This window comes from Microcaecilia unicolor, chromosome 3 (assembly GCF_901765095.1).
Source record: "Microcaecilia unicolor chromosome 3, aMicUni1.1, whole genome shotgun sequence".
NCBI lineage: Eukaryota > Metazoa > Chordata > Amphibia > Gymnophiona > Siphonopidae > Microcaecilia > Microcaecilia unicolor.
This window is the reverse complement of record NC_044033.1, coordinates 80,413,490-80,430,554: the sequence shown is the minus strand read 5'-3', so window position 1 is coordinate 80,430,554 and position 17,065 is coordinate 80,413,490. Positions and strand designations below refer to the sequence as shown.

Sequence of the window (17,065 nt, the reverse complement as noted above, 5' to 3'; positions counted from 1 at the left end):
TTTGGAACGTTTTGTTTTATTTATTATTTAAAATATTTATAAATCGCTCTATCCATTCACCCTAGGCAGTGTACAACAAACATACATAATCATTAGCATTGAGACAGTACGTATCAAAAAACAAACACAGCAACTAATGTTGTACAGTGAGCACCCACGTACATCGTGACTCCAAATGCCTGAGTAAAAACAGAGTGATTTCAGCTGCTTCCTGAATTGCACAATGGATGACACCACTCACATTTCCAAATTCCAAATTGAGGCACCAGCAATTTGAGGCATTGCAGATCGATTAGCCTCAAGCCAGATGCACCTAAATGAATGGATATCTAATGAGCACTTATCAGTAGAACACAAATTTCGAGAGCGCTTAGCTTTTGAAAGTGCATCATAAGAAAAGACAAAGTATCAGGAACAGATCACAGTACTGGAAAAAAAAAAACTGAATGTCATCAGCATAAAGCCCATTAATAGACTCCCAAGCATGAGAGCACACAGCAGACCGGCATCAAAGATTAAATAAGATCGCAGAGAGGGCAGAACCCTGAGGGACTTCTGTTGTGATAGGAGACCAAGCTGACTTGTTACCATCTATTTAAAAAAAAAAAAAAAAAAAGTCAGACAAAAAAAGAGCTAAACAACTGCATTACAGTACCCTGAATACCCATGGAGTACAGCTTGTTAACCAGTATTTCATGATGAATTGTGTCAAAGGTGGCAGAAACATCCAAGAATATAAGTTATTCCTCACCTTGATCAAACCCAGCATGAATCAAATCCAAAACAGACTAATAATGTGTTGGTAGAATGTTTTAGTAGCATTTGAAAAGTTATTGGCCATTCCAAGAGACTAATGATCAGCATATTGAAAACAAATCATAGATTATTTTTTCACGTGTTTTTAATTGAGCTATGGAATCTGCTTCCAAGGTGATTAATGTAGCTGGCTTAAAAAAGGTTTAGACAAATTCCTGGAGGAAAAGAACAACAAAAACTACTAGCCAGGTAGACTTGGAAAAGTCATCTTTTAGCCCTTGATAGTTGTGGATCTGGCATTGTGGTAGCTACACTACCGAATGTTTATAGGGGGGAATGAGCAGAAACCAGTGCTCTTGGAACTTACGGTTTAAAACAGCCATGCAAAACAGCCACAATTTCAGTACATTTCATCTCTGCTGAAACCCCCCTCAGAGAGGAATCTCCTAAGTTTTAATGGTGGTCCAAAGGATAACTGGGTTTACAAGTAGTAGAGAACAAAGGATTCCATGCCATACATATTGAAAATGAAAGTGACTTCCACCATCAAGAATATATATGCTAGGAAGACCGCAAAGCCAGATAGTACTGGGAGTCCAAGTGCTGCCAGAGGTTTGTCGCTGGTTCATAAGAGCAAGGGAAAGGAGTCAAGCAAAGAGTGTTCTGATGCTGGTACTGCAGGAGCTGAAAGCCACCAAGTTGGAATTGTAAATCACTGAAATTGTGGTAAGCAAACTAGAGGAGAAATTAGCAGCCGTAACAGAAAGATTAGAGGAGATGGAGCTGAGAATCCATGATGTTGAAGCAGATCAGGAAAAGAAGGATGCTAGGCTGCATAGAGAGGGGTATAACCAGCAGAAGAAAGGAGGTGTTGATGCCCCCTCTACAAGTTGTTGGTGAGGCCCCACTTGGAGTATTGTGTTTAGTTTTGGAGGCCATAGAAGTACATAAGTATTGCCATACTGGGACAGACCAAAGGTCCATCAAGCCCAGGCTCCAGGCCACAAATACCTGGCAAGGTCCCAAAAAAGTACAAAACATTTTATTATGCTTATCCCAGAAATAAGCAGTGGATTTTTCCCCAAGTCCATTTCAATAATGGTCTATGGACTTTTCCTTTAGGAAGCCATCCAAACCTTTTTAAAACCCCGCTAAGCTAACCGCCTTTACCACATTCTCTGGCAACGAATTCCAGAGTTGAATTTCACCTTGAGTGAAGAAATATTTTCTACGATTCGTTTTAAATTTACTATTTTGTAACTTCGAATGCTCCCTAGTCCTAGTATTTTTGGAAAGCATAAACAGACGCTTCACATCTACCTGTTCCACTCCACTCATTTTATAGACCACTATCATATCTCCCCTCAGCCGCCTTTTCTCCAAGCTGAAGAGTCCTAGCCGCTTTAGCCTTTCCTCATTTTCGTCGCCCTTCTCTGCACCTTTTCTAATTCCACTATCTTTTTTTGAGATGCGGCGACCAGAATTGGACACAATATTCGGGGTGCGGTCACACCAAGGAGCGATACAAAGGCATTATAACATCCTCATTTTTGTTTTCCATTCCTTTCCTAATAATACCTAATGTTCTATTTGCTTTCTTAGTCGCAGCAGCACACTGAGCAGAAGGTTTCAAAGTATCATCAACGACGACACCTAGATCCCTTTCTTGGTCCGTGACTCCTAACGTGGAACCTTGCATGACGTAGCTATAATTCGGGTTCCTCTTTCCCACATGAATCACTTTGCACTTGCTCACATTAAACGTCATCTGCTATTTAGACGCCCAGTCTCGTAAGGTCCTCTTGTAATATTTCACAATCCTCCCGCGATTTAATGACTTTGAATAACTTTGTGTCATCAGCAAATTTAATTACCTCACTAGTTACTCCCATCTCTAGGTCATTTATAAATATGTTAAAAAGCAGCAGTCCCATCACAGACCCCTGGGGAACCCCACTAACTACCCTTCTCCATTGAGAATGCTGACCATTAACCCTACTCTCTGTTTTCTATCTTTTAACCAGTTTTTAGTCCACAATAGGACACTACCTCCTACCCCATGACTCCAATTTCCTCTGGAGTCTTTCATGAGGTACTTTGTCAAAACACCTTCTGAAAATCCAGATATACAATATCAACCGGCTCACCTTTATCCACATGTTTGTTCACCCCTTCAAAGAAATGTAGTAGATTGGTGAGGCAAGATTTCCCTTCACTAAATCCATGTTGACTTTGTCTCATTAATCCATGCTTTTGAATATGCTCTATAATTTTGTTCTTAATAATAGTCTCTACCATTTTGCCCGGCACCGACGTCAGACTCGCTGGTCTATAATTTCCCAGATCTCTGGAACCTGTTTTAAAAATTGGCGTTACATTGGCCACCCTCCAATCTTCGGTACCATGCTCGATTTTAAGGATAAATTACATATTACTAACAATAGCTCCGCAAGCTCATTTTTCAGTTCTATCATAACCCTGGAATAAATACCATCTGGGATGAATACCATCCGGTCCAGGAGATTTGCTACTCTTCAGTTTGTAGAAACTGCCCCATGACATCCTCCAGGTTTACAGAGAATTCATTAAGTTTCTCTGACTCGTCAGCTTCGAATACCATTTCTGGCACTGATATCCCACTCAAATCTTCCTCAGTGAAGACCGAAGCAAAGAATTAATTTAATCTCTCCGCTACAGCTTTGTCTTCCCTGATCGCCCCTTTTACTCCTCGGTCATCTAGCGGTCTAACCGATTCTTTTGCCGGCTTCCTGCTTTTAATATACCTTAAAAATTTTTTACTATATGTTTTTGCCTCCAACGCAATCTTTTTTTCGAAGTACTACTACTACTTAGCATTTCTATAGCGCTGCCAGGGTTACGCAGCGCTGTACAAGTTTAAACATGGGGAAGGACAGTCCCTACTCAAGAGAGCTTACAATCTAAAGGTGACAAACTATGTAGTCAGTGTAGGTATCATGAATGGGGAAGGCGGTTAGGCGCCAAAAGCAAGGGAGAAGAGATGGGCTTTGAGTAAGGACTTGAAAATGGGCAGGGAGGGCGCATGGCGTATGGGCTCGGGAAGTCTGTTCCAGGCATAAGGTGATGCGAGGCAGAAGGGGCGGAGTCTGGAGTTAGGTATTTGGAAGTGGTTGTGAGAGTTAGTGAGTAATTGAGTAGGTATTTGTGGGACCATTGGGGAATATATTGTTTGGAGGGGGGAGGTGGTTTGAAAGGAGGAATTCCTTAACTGCTGTGTTCCACTGTATGTAAGGTTCAGTGCTGCAAAAGTTGGAACTGCTTCTTCAATAGAAATGCATTGGGTCATTTTTTTCAGGAGCTTATTTCTCTGGGTCCCCCAGTCTGAACTGGCCCATTTTTGAACTTGATGCTACTTTTCATGAGTTTTCCCATATGCCACATCATCCCATTCTGTTAAATTTTTCAGAGAGTTAATTTGTCCCAGACAGACTTTCCTGACACTTTTTGTATATTTTTTTTCTAAATTCATGGTACTGGAAAGAACTGAAAGAAAATGGAGTAGCTTGGTTAGATTAGTGGGCAGCCTCCCCCATCGATGCCGTAGCCAGGTGCCTTTGCTGGTGGGGGGTCCCCAACCCCCGCCAGCCGAAGTCATCTTCTGCACCGGTCTCCAGCGCCTTCGCTGATCTGTTTCTGTGAGTCCTGAGTGATTCCTGATGTCCTGCGGCATGTAACGTGCAGGACGTGCATGCAGGACGTCAGGACTCACAGAAACAGATCAGCGAAGGTGCTGGAGACACAACCACTTCCAGCATTACCCCCAGTGTCCTTATCTCCCCCCCTTTCCAGCATTACCCCTCATGTCCTCATGTCCCTCCCCTTTCCAGCATTACCCCTCATGTCCTCATGTCCCTCCCCTTTCCAGCATTACCCCTTTTGTCCCATCTTCCTCCTTTTCCAGTAGTGTCCCTCTGTGTCACCATCTCCCTCCCTTTCCAGCATAATGTAATTCAATATAACTCTTGCATCCTGCTAACTCCCACAAAAGTGGCTCAAAGCGGGTAACAACTAAGAGAAATGATATAACCAAATTAGCCAAATTCCTTGAATAGATAAGTTAAAAGAATAAGAACCCAGATAATGCAGAACAGATGGAAGGGATAACCAAAAATTAGGAGCTTGATAAATGAAAGAATCCTCAAAATAACGTATACCTAACTCCTGAAAAAGAAGGCAAGAACAAGCGAAATGGATCTCTAGTTTTGTTAACTATAAGAAATTAAAAAAACAAAACAAAAAACCTGAACAAAGCCATGAAACATTTTACATTTTTTACAAGCAAATTTAAGCAAACCACAAACATGAAATGGCAGCCAATACACTCCCCCCCTTGTCTCTATTTCCCCCACCATTTTCCAGTAGTGTCCCTATCTCTCCTCCTTTTCTAATACCTCCTTCTTCCTTCAACCCCCCCCCCCCCACCCCCACCCTTGGGCCGCTGAGAGACTGAGCAGGCCCGGGGCAGGGCCGCCACCCCCCTCCCCCACAACTCCAAATACCTTGGCTGGCGGGGATCCCCAGGCCCCGCCAGCAGAAGAAGTCTTCCTCCAGTACTGTTCTTCACTGGCTGCCCTGCCCCTGTGGCTGCTTTTTAATCTCATATCACGCATGCTTGGTTTCAAAATTGAGCATGAGTGACCTGAGGGGAAAAGCAGCTGCTTGGCAGGCAATGAGGCAGTGTGAAGACCAGCGCTGGGCAAAGACTTCTGCTGGTGGGGCCTGGGGACCCCCGCCAGCCAAACCAGAGGCCACGGCCCGAAACCCTGTGTCTGCTCCTCCCCAGCCTCCAAGGGGGGGGGGGCCCAGCACAGGTTTTCTCTCTCCTGCTTCTGACAGGATGCGATCACCCGGGTACCGTCGGGCTCAGGAGAGAGAGAGAGACCCCGGCACCAGGCCCCCCTTGGAGGCCGGGCCCAGGGGAATTTTGCCACCCATCTCCCTTCTCGGTGGTCCTGCCCCCCTGTCCAGTACCACCTCCTTCCTTCAACTGCTCCCACCACTCCCGGTCCAGTGCCTGCTTCCTTCAACCTACCTTCCCGAATCCAGCACCGCTTTCGTTCTCCCTTCCCCCACCCCAAGCCATCAAACCTCCTTCGTGCGGGACATGCAGAGGGAAGGATCTGACCCGTCTTAGGCAGCATGTTATATGCTGCAGGGGCCACTAAACGAAGAGGTTTGACGTTCTGGAGGAGGGAGAGAGAGCAGAAAGCGGTTTTGCATTCGGAGAGGGAGGGATGCCAGTTCCACGGGGGGCGAGAGAAGGGGAGAAAGTCAATACTGCAAACTAAAAAAAAATAATCTTCAATTAACAAAAGCTGTCATCGGCGTAGGCACCGTTTTCTTTAAAGTCCGTTTGGAGGCGCAACCATTCCCCTTGCACCCCCATAGCTACGCCTCTGGCTGTGCGCTAATGCTGACACAGCCCAGTCACTTTGAATAGGCTGTGTCGGCATTGCTGCGTGGCAGCCACTAACATGGCTTAGTAAACAGGGGGGGTAAATTTCATCTGCCATTTGGATGCCCAGTCCTCCAATTTTCTAGGGTCTTCTAGCAATTTTTCACAGTCCACATGCATTTTAACAGCTTTGAATAGTTTTGTGTCATTTGCAAATTTAATCACCTCACTTGTCATTCTGATTTCCAGATCATTTATAAATATGTTAAATAGCACTGGTACCAGTACAGATCCCTGCGGCACTCCACTACTCACCCTCCTCCATTGAGAAAAATGGTCATTTAACTTCACCCTCTGTTTACTATATATTAACTAGTTCCTAATCCACAACAGAACATTGCCTCTTATCTCATGGCTTTTTACTTTTTTCAGGATGTACATTTTTGTTTCTGGAGTCATGTACATTTTTGTTCTTATCCTGGGACATTTTGAGGCTAGGAGTGGAGTATCACATCCTGAGAGTACAGGGAGGCTACCCAGATTTTCCAGCATTGGTAATGTTCATCATTGTCTCTTCCCTGGGCTTCGCTACTTTAAAGAGCACAGAATTGTCCTCTTAATTTTTTTTCCCAGTTTTTCAACCAGATTGCTGTTTGTTATTGCTTATGAAGTTTAAAACTATTGCGCAGTGCTTTAATTTGTAGAACAGTAAACCAGAAGTGTTTCACAGGGAGCTAGCTGATTAATAATTGAATTGGCTGGATAAATCATGTGGAGCGTATACTTGTATCGGTTAAAGTATGTATCGTATAAGCTTTCACAAGTGTACGTTTGACCACATTAAAAAGAGGTGTGTATTTTCAAATACACTTACATAATTTTGCTCATATTTCTTTGTACAAATAGGTGCAATTCTGAAAGAGAAACTGACCATGTGCTTTCTCTTTTAAAAGTCACTACAGAAGTTTCTGCATAGCTTGCACCAAGCTGGCTTACTGGAAATTGCCACCATGTCAGAATATGGTGGATTGTTTTTGATCCTTTGCATTCTATTTTCTTCAGGTCCAGTCATCAGTTGCAGTTGGAACACCTGATTACATCTCTCCAGAAATCTTGCAAGCTATGGAGGATGGGAAGGGGAAGTATGGCCCAGAGTGTGACTGGTGGTCCCTAGGCGTCTGCATGTATGAGATGCTTTATGGAGAAACCCCCTTCTATGCTGAGTCCTTAGTGGAGACATATGGAAAGATAATGAATCATAAAGTCAGTATTATCTTCTTTTCCCCTTTTGAAACTATTGTATGCAGTTCTTTATAAATTGTGACACTGAGTATATTTTTTGATGTATTCAAAGCTGGTAGCCAACATTATAATTTTGAGTACAGTAGTACCAAATTGCTGTAAAAAGCATTGATTTTTCTAACTCTGTAGATCTGGTGGTTTATCCAACATCTTCAAGTTTCAGGTTTATTTCAGATAGTTCAGAAGATGGATGGCATTAGGGGGACAGGTCACAAAATGTACCATGTTTGTAAATTTTACTGCTGTGGTTTGCAGTTGAAAGGTTGATCGGTAGCAGTTTGTTCTGACATAAATGAAAGCTTAGGTAGCATTTTCTTTCAATATATAGATCCAATATAATTTTTTAAGAGCTGACTATGGGGTCCTTTTACTAAGATGTGCTAATAGTTTTAGTGTGCACTAAATAAGTCGCCCCTTATATTTCTATAAGGGTCCGCGCTCGGGACGGTCGTGTTTTGCCGCCGTTTCGTGCCCCTCAGAAGAGCTCGCGCGTCTTTTGTGTTTCTTTCAAAAAGAAAAAGAACCCTTTTTCCCATATTTCTAGTTTTTTCCCAGCGTAAGTTTCCTTTCGCTTTCGGCAGCGGCCTTGTTGGTCGCCCGCCGGCGCGATTTTTCCACCCATGACATCGAAGCCTTCCAGCGGCTTCAAGAAGTGCACCCAGTGCGCCCGGGTAATCTCCTCATCGGTACCGGGGAGCTCCGGTAACATGCTTCGCTTGAAGAAGTCGAAGAAGCATCGTCACCGGTCACCTTCCCGACTTGGTACCGGGAGCTCTGGGTCGCCGAGGGAGTCAGCACCCAGCAGGCATCGGCACCGGGAGGACCGCTCACCCTCCATCCAGGAGGTGTCGGTGCGCTCTACCCCGGACAGCCCGGTACCGCCTCCATGCCTGGAACAGATTTTGACCTCGACGCCCGCACCGGCTTCTCAGTCTTTCTCTACAGCCGCTCTGCACGAGAGTCTCCGGGCCGTTCTTCCTGGCATTCTGGAAGATCTGTTGCGCCCTTCTCCGGTACCGGAGGTGCTTGCGCCACCAGTGCCGTCGAGTGAGGCGACAGCTGGCCCTTTGCCCGGGGTGAGGTCCCCGGTACCGGTGCCGCTTGCGGTACCAGTTTCGGCTGCCTCCCAGGTGGACTCCCCGACGATGTCGGGGGAGGGAACTTCGCTGCTGCCGGCCAGGGAGTCCACCTCTCGACGCTCCCACCGTGGCTGTGGTTCCACGGAGTCGAGACGGACACGGCTTCAGACACAGGTCCGTGAACTTGTGTCTGATACCGATGATGAGGCCTCGTGGGAGGCAGAGGAGGACATCAGACATTTCTCTGACGAGGAGTCTGATGGCCTTCCTTCTGACCCCACTCCCTCCCCTGAAAGACAACCTTCTCCTCCCGAGAGTCTGTCTTTCTTGGCCTTTATCCGGGAGATGTCTACGGCAATCCCCTTCCCGGTGGTTGTGGAGGATGAGCCAAGGGCTGAGATGTTTGAGCTCTTGGACTATCCTTCTCCACCTAAGGAAGCGTCCACAGTACCCATGCATCATGTCCTGAAAAAGACATTGCTGGCGAACTGGACCAAGCCACTAACTAATCCCCACATTCCCAAAAAAATAGAATCCCAATATCGGATCCATGGGGACCCAGAGCTGATGCGCACTCAGTTGCCTTACGACTCTGGTGTGGTGGATCTGGCCCTGAAGAAGGCTAAGAGTTCTAGGGAACATGCTTCGGCGCCCCCGGGCAAAGACCCCAGAACCTTAGACTCCTTTGGGAGGAAGGCCTACCATTCTTCCATGCTCGTGGCCAAGATTCAATCTGACCAGCTCTACACGAGCATCCATATGCGGAACAATGTGCGTAAGCTGGCGGACTTGGTGGACCCAGCTCCCTTCTGAGCAAGCCAAGCCGTTTCAGGAGGTGGTCAGGCAGCTGAAGGCATGTAGAAAATTCCTGGCCAGAGGGGTATTTGATACCTTTGATGTTGCGTCCAGGGCCACTGCTCAAGGTGTGGTGATGCGCAGACTCTCATGGCTGCGTGCCTCCGACCTGGAAAATAGAATCCAGCAGCGGATTGCGGACTCCCCTTGCCGTGCGGATAACATTTTTGGGAAAAAAGTCGAACAGGTGGTAGAACAGCTCCACCAGCGGGATAACGCTTTCGACAAATTCTCCCGCCGGCAGCCTTCAGCATCTACCTCATCAGGTAGACGGTTTTATGGAGGAAGGAGGACTGTTCCCTACTCTTCTGGTAAGCATAGGTACAATCCTCCCTCTCAACAGCCTGCGGCCCAGGCTAAGCCCCAGCGCGCTCGCTCTCATCAGCAGCGTGCGCCTCAGCAAGGCCCCTCAGCTCCCCAGCAAAAGCAGGGGGCGAACTTTTGACTGGCTCCAGCAGAGCATAGCCGATATCAAAGTGTCTGTGCCGGACGATCTACCGGTCGGGGGGAGGTTGAAAGTTTTTCGCCAAAGGTGGCCTCTTATAGCCTCCGACCAGTGGGTTCTCCAAATAGTCCGGCAAGGATACGCCCTCAATTTGGCCTCCATGCCTCCAAATTGCCCATCGGGAGCTCAGTCTTTTAGCTTCCAGCACAAGCAGGTACTTGCAGAGGAACTCTCCGCCCTTCTCAGCGCCAATGCGGTCGAGCCCGTGCCACCGGGGCAAGAAGGGCTGGGATTCTATTCCAGGTACTTCCTTGTGGAAAAGAAAACAGGGGGGATGCGTCCCATCCTAGACCTAAGGGCCCTGAACAAATATCTGGTCAAAGAAAAGTTCAGGATGCTTTCCCTGGACACCCTTCTTCCCATGATTCAGGAACAAGATTGGCTATGCTCTCTGGACTTAAAGGATGCTTACATGCATATTCCGATATTGCCAGCTCACAGACAGTATCTCCGATTCCGTCTGGGAACATGCCACTTCCAGTACTGTGTGCTACCCTTTGGGCTCGCCTCTGCGCCCAGGGTGTTCACGAAGTGCCTGGCTATGGTAGCAGCAGCGCTTCGCAGACTTGGAGTGCACGTGTTCCCTTATCTCAACGATTGGCTGGTGAAGAACACATCCGAGGCAGGAGCTCTACAGTCCATGCAGATGACTATTCGCCTCCTGGAGCTACTGGGGTTTGTGATAAATTATCCAAAGTCCCATCTTCTCCCAGTATAGAGACTCGAATTCATAGGAGCTCTGCTGGATTCTCGGACGGCTCGTGCCTATCTTCCGGAGACAAGGGCCAGCAATCTGTTGTCCCTCATCTCCCGGGTGCGAGCGTCCCAGCAGATCACAGCTCGGCAGATGTTGAGATTGCTCGGCCACATGGTCTCCACAGTTCATGTGACTCCCATGGCTCGTCTTTGCATGCGATCTGCTCAATGGACCCTAGCTTCAGGCTGCTGGGGATCTAGAGGATGTGATCCACCTGTCCACGAGTTTTCTCGAATCCCTGCACTGGTGGACAATTTGGTCCAATTTGACTCTGGGACGCCCTTTCCAAATTCCTCAGCCGCAAAAAGTGCTGACTACGGATGCGTCTCTCCTGGGGTGGGGAGCTCATGTCAATGGGCTTCACACCCAGGGAAGCTGGTCCCTCCAGGAACAAGGTCTACAGATCAATCTCCTGGAGGTACGAGCGGTCTAGAAAGCTCTGAAGGCTTTCAGAGATTGGCTGTCCCACCAAATTATCCAAGTTCAGACAGACAACCAGGTTGCCATGTATTACATCAACAAGCAGGGGGGGCACCGGATGTCGCCCCCTGTGTCAGGAAGCCGTCAGCATGTGGCTGTGGGCTCGCCGTCACGGCATGTTTCTCCAAGCCACATATCTGGCAGGCGTAAACAACAGTCTGGCCGACAGGTTGAGCAGGATTATGCAACCTCACGAGTGGTCGCTCAACTCCAGAGTAGTGCGCCGGATCTTCCTGTGGGGCACCCCCTTGGTAGATCTCTTCGCATCTCGAGCCAACCACAAGGTCCCTCAGTTCTGTTCCAGACTTCAGGCCCACGGCCGACTGGCATCGGATGCCTTCCTCCTGGATTGGGGGGAAGGCCTGCTGTATGCTTATCCTCCCATACCTCTGGTGGGGAAGACTTTGTTGAAACTCAAGCAAGACCGAGGCACCATGATTCTGATTGCTCCTTTTTGGCCGCGTCAGATCTGGTACCCTCTTCTTCTGGAGTTGTCCTCCGAAGAACCGTGGAGATTGGAGTGTTTTCCGACCCTCATCACCCAGAACGAAGGGGCGCTTCTGCATCCCAACCTCCAGTCTCTGGCTCTCATGGCCTGGATGTTGAGAGCGTAGACTTTGCCTCTTTGGGTCTGTCAGAGGGTGTCTCCTGTGTCTTGCTTGCTTCCAGGAAAGATTCCACTAAGAGGAGTTACTTCTTTTTATGGAGGAGGTTTGCCGTCTGGTGTGACAGCAAGGCCTTAGATCCTTGCTCTTGTCCTACACAGACCCTGCTTGACTACCTTCTGCACTTGTCTGAGTCTGGTCTCAAGACCAACTCTGTAAGGGTTCACCTTAGCGCAATCAGTGCATACCATTACTGTGTGGAAGGTAAGCCGATCTCGGGACAGCCTTTAGTTGTTCGCTTTATGAGAGGTTTGCTTTTGTCAAAGCCCCCCATCAAACGTCCTGCAGTGTCATGGGATCTCAATGTCGTCCTCACCCAGCTGATGAAACCTCCTTTTGAGCCACTGAATTCATGCCATCTGAAGTACTTGACCTGGAAGGTCATTTTCTTGGTGGCAGTAACTTCAGCTCGTAGAGTCAGTGAGCTTCTGGCCCTGGTAGCCCATGCTCCTTACACCAAATTTCATCATAATAGAGTAGTCCTCCGCACTCACCCTAAGTTCTTGCCGAAGGTGGTGTCGGAGTTCCATGTGAACCAGTCAATTGTCTTGCCAACATTCTTTCCCTGTCCTCATTCCTGCCCTGCTGAACGTCAGCTGCACACATTGGACTGCAAAAGAGCATTGGCCTTCTATCTGGAGCGGATACAGCCCAACAGACAGTCCGCCCAAATGTTTGTTTCTTTTGATCCCAACAGGAGGGGAGTGGCTGTGGGGAAACGCACCTTATCAAATTGGCTAGCGGACTGCATTTCCTTCACTTACGCCCAGGCTGGGCTGGCTCTTGAGGGTCATGTCACGGCTCACAATGTTAGAGCCATGGCTGCGTCAGTGGCCCACTTGAAGTCAGCCACTATTGAAGAGATCTGCAAGGCTGCAACGTGATCATCTGTCCACACATTCACATCTCATTACTGCCTGCAGCAGGATACCCGACGCGACAGTCGGTTCGGGCAGTCGGTGCTTCAGAATCTGTTTGGGGTTTAGAATCCAACTCCACCCCCCTAGGCCCATTTTTTATTCTGTTCCAGGCTACACTCTCAGTTAGTTGGATAAGTTGTTAGGTCAATCTCAGTTATGTCCTCGCCGTTGCAAGGCCCAATTGACCATGTTTGTTGTTTTGAGTGAGCCTGGGGGCTAGGGATACCCCATCAGTGAGAACAAGCAGCCTGCTTGTCCTCAGAGAAAGCGAATGCTACATACCTGTAGAAGGTATTCTCCGAGGACAGCAGGCTGATTGTTCTCACAAACCCGCCCGCCTCCCCTTTGGAGTTGTGTCTTCCCTTGTCTTTGTCTTGCTACATACGGGACTGACGAACACGAGCCGGTTCAGGCGGGAAGACGGCCGCGCATGCGCGGTGCGCATGGGCGCGCGAGGGCTAGCAAACGTCTTTGCTAGTGAAGATTCCGATTGGAGGGGGTTGCCGTGGACGTCACCCATCAGTGAGAACAATCAGCCTGCTGTCCTCGGAGAATACCTTCTACAGGTATGTAGCATTCGCTTTACATTACATTACAGCTCTATTGATATTCCACATTTTACCTATAAGATTGAATGTGGATGAAAATAAGACAATGCAGCTCAAGTTAGATACTGGGAACATACATAGCCAGAAGTATATATAATCACTTATAGTTAAAAATTTAATAATTTAAATAATACTTAAATAGAAAAGTTTTTAAGCATTTCTTAAGTAGTTCACTGCTTGCTTCCAGGCTAATATCTGTTGGCAAAAAGTTCCAGATCTTTGCAGATTGGTGAGGGATTGGACACATTTGTATCTAATACCGTCAACAGATAGGTAATTTAGCTTTAACTGATCATTTGAATGAAGGCTTTTCCTGGAGGAAGAATATGACAATCAATGAGAATGGTGAAGGTGCAGAACCATGTATTAAAATACGTAATTTAAACAGTGTTCATGCTTCTGTAGACCAATGCAGTTGTCTCAACAACGAAGTTGCTCTTTCCTATTTGTTTGCCTGGAAGATCAGTCTAGCTGTAGTATTCTACAGTACTCTCTTGGGATCTTGCCAGGCACTTGTTACCTGGATTGGCCACTGTTGGAAACAGGATACTTCGGTCTGTTCTAGTATGGGAATGCTTATGTTCTTATGTGTCTTTAGTCTCCTACATAACATCCTGGAGCAACCAACATAAAATAAATTACAATCCAATTTGCTAATTATAAATTGAACTGAGTAAAAGAGAAGTATTTTCATATTCTGCACAATTGCCTTAGTTTCTAGAAAGTCTGTTTGGTCAGTTGAACAACATGATAATTAAAATTCAAAATGGGATCAAAGGAGACGCCAAGTACCTTCAGTGTTTCATTTTTCAAGCACACCTTCTTTAAAGGGAGTGCATTATCTATAAGTGGTGGTGACCAGGGAAGGAAGCAAGCCACTGCCAATTAAGGTCATTGTTAGTTTTTATAGATGATCCAGGCTCTTCAATCACCCTACGGACCCAGAAGACCTAAGTGGAAACATTTCTGAATGCAGAAAATGAAGTTTTCAAAACTGGTTCTGTTTGTCAGTAGACCAAATAGAAGAGATTTAAAAATTAAATTCACAAGCAGGAAAATGTAACTAAATCAGTTAATTGCATTTGAGATTCATACTTCACATTGAGTCACAAGAGCAAATAACATGGTTTCCAATAGGTTAATGGTCACTATTAAAGAATTCTGATTCTGTTGCACTGTTTAGCTGGAGGACCTGGGTTAGGATATATGATGGTAATCTAGCCTACACTGTGTGTCTGCTTTCTAGGTGAAATGTTTGGGTGTTTTTTTCCATTAGTATAACAGTATAGTTCCTATCTTTCTGAGTGCATATTGTTTTTCTTATTTGGATTGGAAAATCCCACTGAGACACCAGATTTTGTTTTTATTTTCACCCCAATAACTGTACTAGGCTGCGCAATTTGGTTTGCTATTTGCTAAAACACTTACGAATTCTATCAAATATTATAGAAAAAATTGTACAGGAATTAGAGAGAATTAAAAGTCTTTTTAATTACCCACCATCACAACATCAGACATCAGTTTCAAGTTATAACAAACTTACAAAATCTAACATCAGTACCTCTGGTAATTATAAGTAATTAGACTAATTAGATGAAGAGAGAAAGGAGGAAGAAAGTTTGTTCCTCATACAAAGGTCAAAGAACAGAGAGAAATTAGAGAAAGAAAGAATAAATGAAAGAAAGATTCATAGCTATAGAGAATTAGATTCTACCAGGTATGAAGGGGGGGGGGGGAGGAAGCAGACCCCTTCGGGAAAAGCATAGGCCATTGGACAGATCTGAAACTCTATCTCCAAGCCTAGGTTTTCAGAGTTCCTTTGTCTGCAGCGTGGGTTTATAGGCTGTTGTGAGCATCTACCGCTCCTCTACCCTGGACCAATCATAGGTGCTGCATATGGAGACTTGTAATTGGGACTTTCATATGTGCTGGAAGCTTGCAATTGGTCCTTGTCATTCCTCTTCTCAGTAACTTATTTTCATAACAGGATATACCAGGTATCTGAGTTACCTTAGCAACATGAGACCCCATCAGAGCATGTGACCAGCTAGAAATTCCTTCATGTGGCTGATAGGAAAAAGAGAGATGGGGGATGGGAAATAGTGCAGTATACCTGAAATAAAACTTTACAGCTTATAGCTAAAAATTATAGACATAGCTCAACTCTGATTTCTACTCTTATTGGTAAAGCATTTTGAGTTTAGTATCCTGTAGGCTTCTGAATATCCAGTCAGATATATAACAATCTACTGAAACCTAAACTAGGTAGTTCACAAGGTAGTATTACAGGCATAGGCTATCAAACCAAAATGTACTCCAAGAAAACTTATAAAATGGTTGGGTAGCCTTTACTATGCCATTGGATGTTTCAGACATTGGTAGTGTTTATTTGATATGAATTTATAAATATATTTGGGAGGAAGACATTAACAGGAAATAAGGCACTATGTATATTAGAAAGATCTGCTTGCCTGGGTCTTCTACAGGACTGGATTTAAAATTTGGTTACCCATAGACAGTCCTCTTCAACTGAAAAATTATTGATAGATTTGTTTAGTGAATGCCAGGAAGAAATCTTATCTTCCAAAATTATATGCCATGGGAGCCCCTGCCCAACTCTTTTGCCCATACCCCCCCTAACACTTCTTTAGGTTTTACTGCTCGTGTCTGCTTACTCTGCAAGTTACAGGATCAACGATTGTTTATTTATTTATTTATTTATTAGGATTTATTTACCGCCTTTTTGAAGGAATTCACTCAAGGCGGTGGTTCACTAACCACCTCCAGAAAGCTGAGTGTGGGTTCTTGGAGCAGAAGTGAAGTCACAGGCCCTGTAATGCAACGCAGTGCCCTGCCTCTTGTACGGTGGCAGGCCCAGATAGCAGCATGTCAGAAGAGACAGTGCTCTGTCGCTTGTCAGAATTCTGCATCAATGGCAGTTGCCTGTTCTTAAATCCAAACCTGGTCTTGTGGCCTAGTAAACAACTTGCATCGTAAACGTTCAGTTCTACTACTGTACAATTTGTAGGATATAAATTAACAGTGAATCTCAAGTTCTTTCAAAACATGTATAGATTCTCATCTCCTGCTTTTATAAATTCTGTTTTTGTTCTCTCCCCCCCCCCCCCCCCCATATATATATATATCGGAGTGTGCTAAGGAAGCAATGCATCTGTGCTATATTATACTCTTTCATTCCAGGCAGTCTGCTGAATTTTCCCATACATAACATTTTTCATATTCCAATATTTATTTGATTGAAAGCAGTGTAGTGTACTCACTAGACCAGGTTCTAGTCCCCAGCCCTATCCACTGTGTGATTGGAGCAAGTCCTCTAATATCTGATAATCACACTTGTAAATTCATCAAGGTAGAGCCTATACTACTGTATAATTGACCATACTAAATATGTTGTAAATAGGATTATTTTCTTTGCTGTAAAGGAGAGGTTCCAGTTTCCTGTGCAGTTGGCAGATGTCTCTGAAAATGCAAAGGATCTTATGCGTCGGCTCATTTGCAGCCGGGAGCACCGACTTGGACAGAATGGGATAGACGACTTCAAAAAGCACCCCTTCTTTGCTGGCATCGATTGGGAAAACATTCGGAACTGTGAAGCACCTTATATCCCAGAAGTTAGCAGCCCCACAGATACATCGAATTTTGATGTAGATGATGACTGTCTTAAAAGTTCAGTAAGTATCAGC

At 45.6% G+C, this 17,065-nt stretch overlaps 1 protein-coding gene across 1 annotated transcript in view; it reads left to right on the top strand.

Moving 5' to 3' along the window:
- LOC115465558 (serine/threonine-protein kinase MRCK alpha-like) overlaps positions 1-17,065 on the top strand; it is an 806,479-nt gene that overhangs the window by 347,242 nt on the left and 442,172 nt on the right. The window contains 2 exon segments of the mRNA XM_030196108.1: positions 7,253-7,453; positions 16,805-17,053. Coding sequence (XP_030051968.1) covers positions 7,253-7,453; positions 16,805-17,053 — 450 coding nt within the window.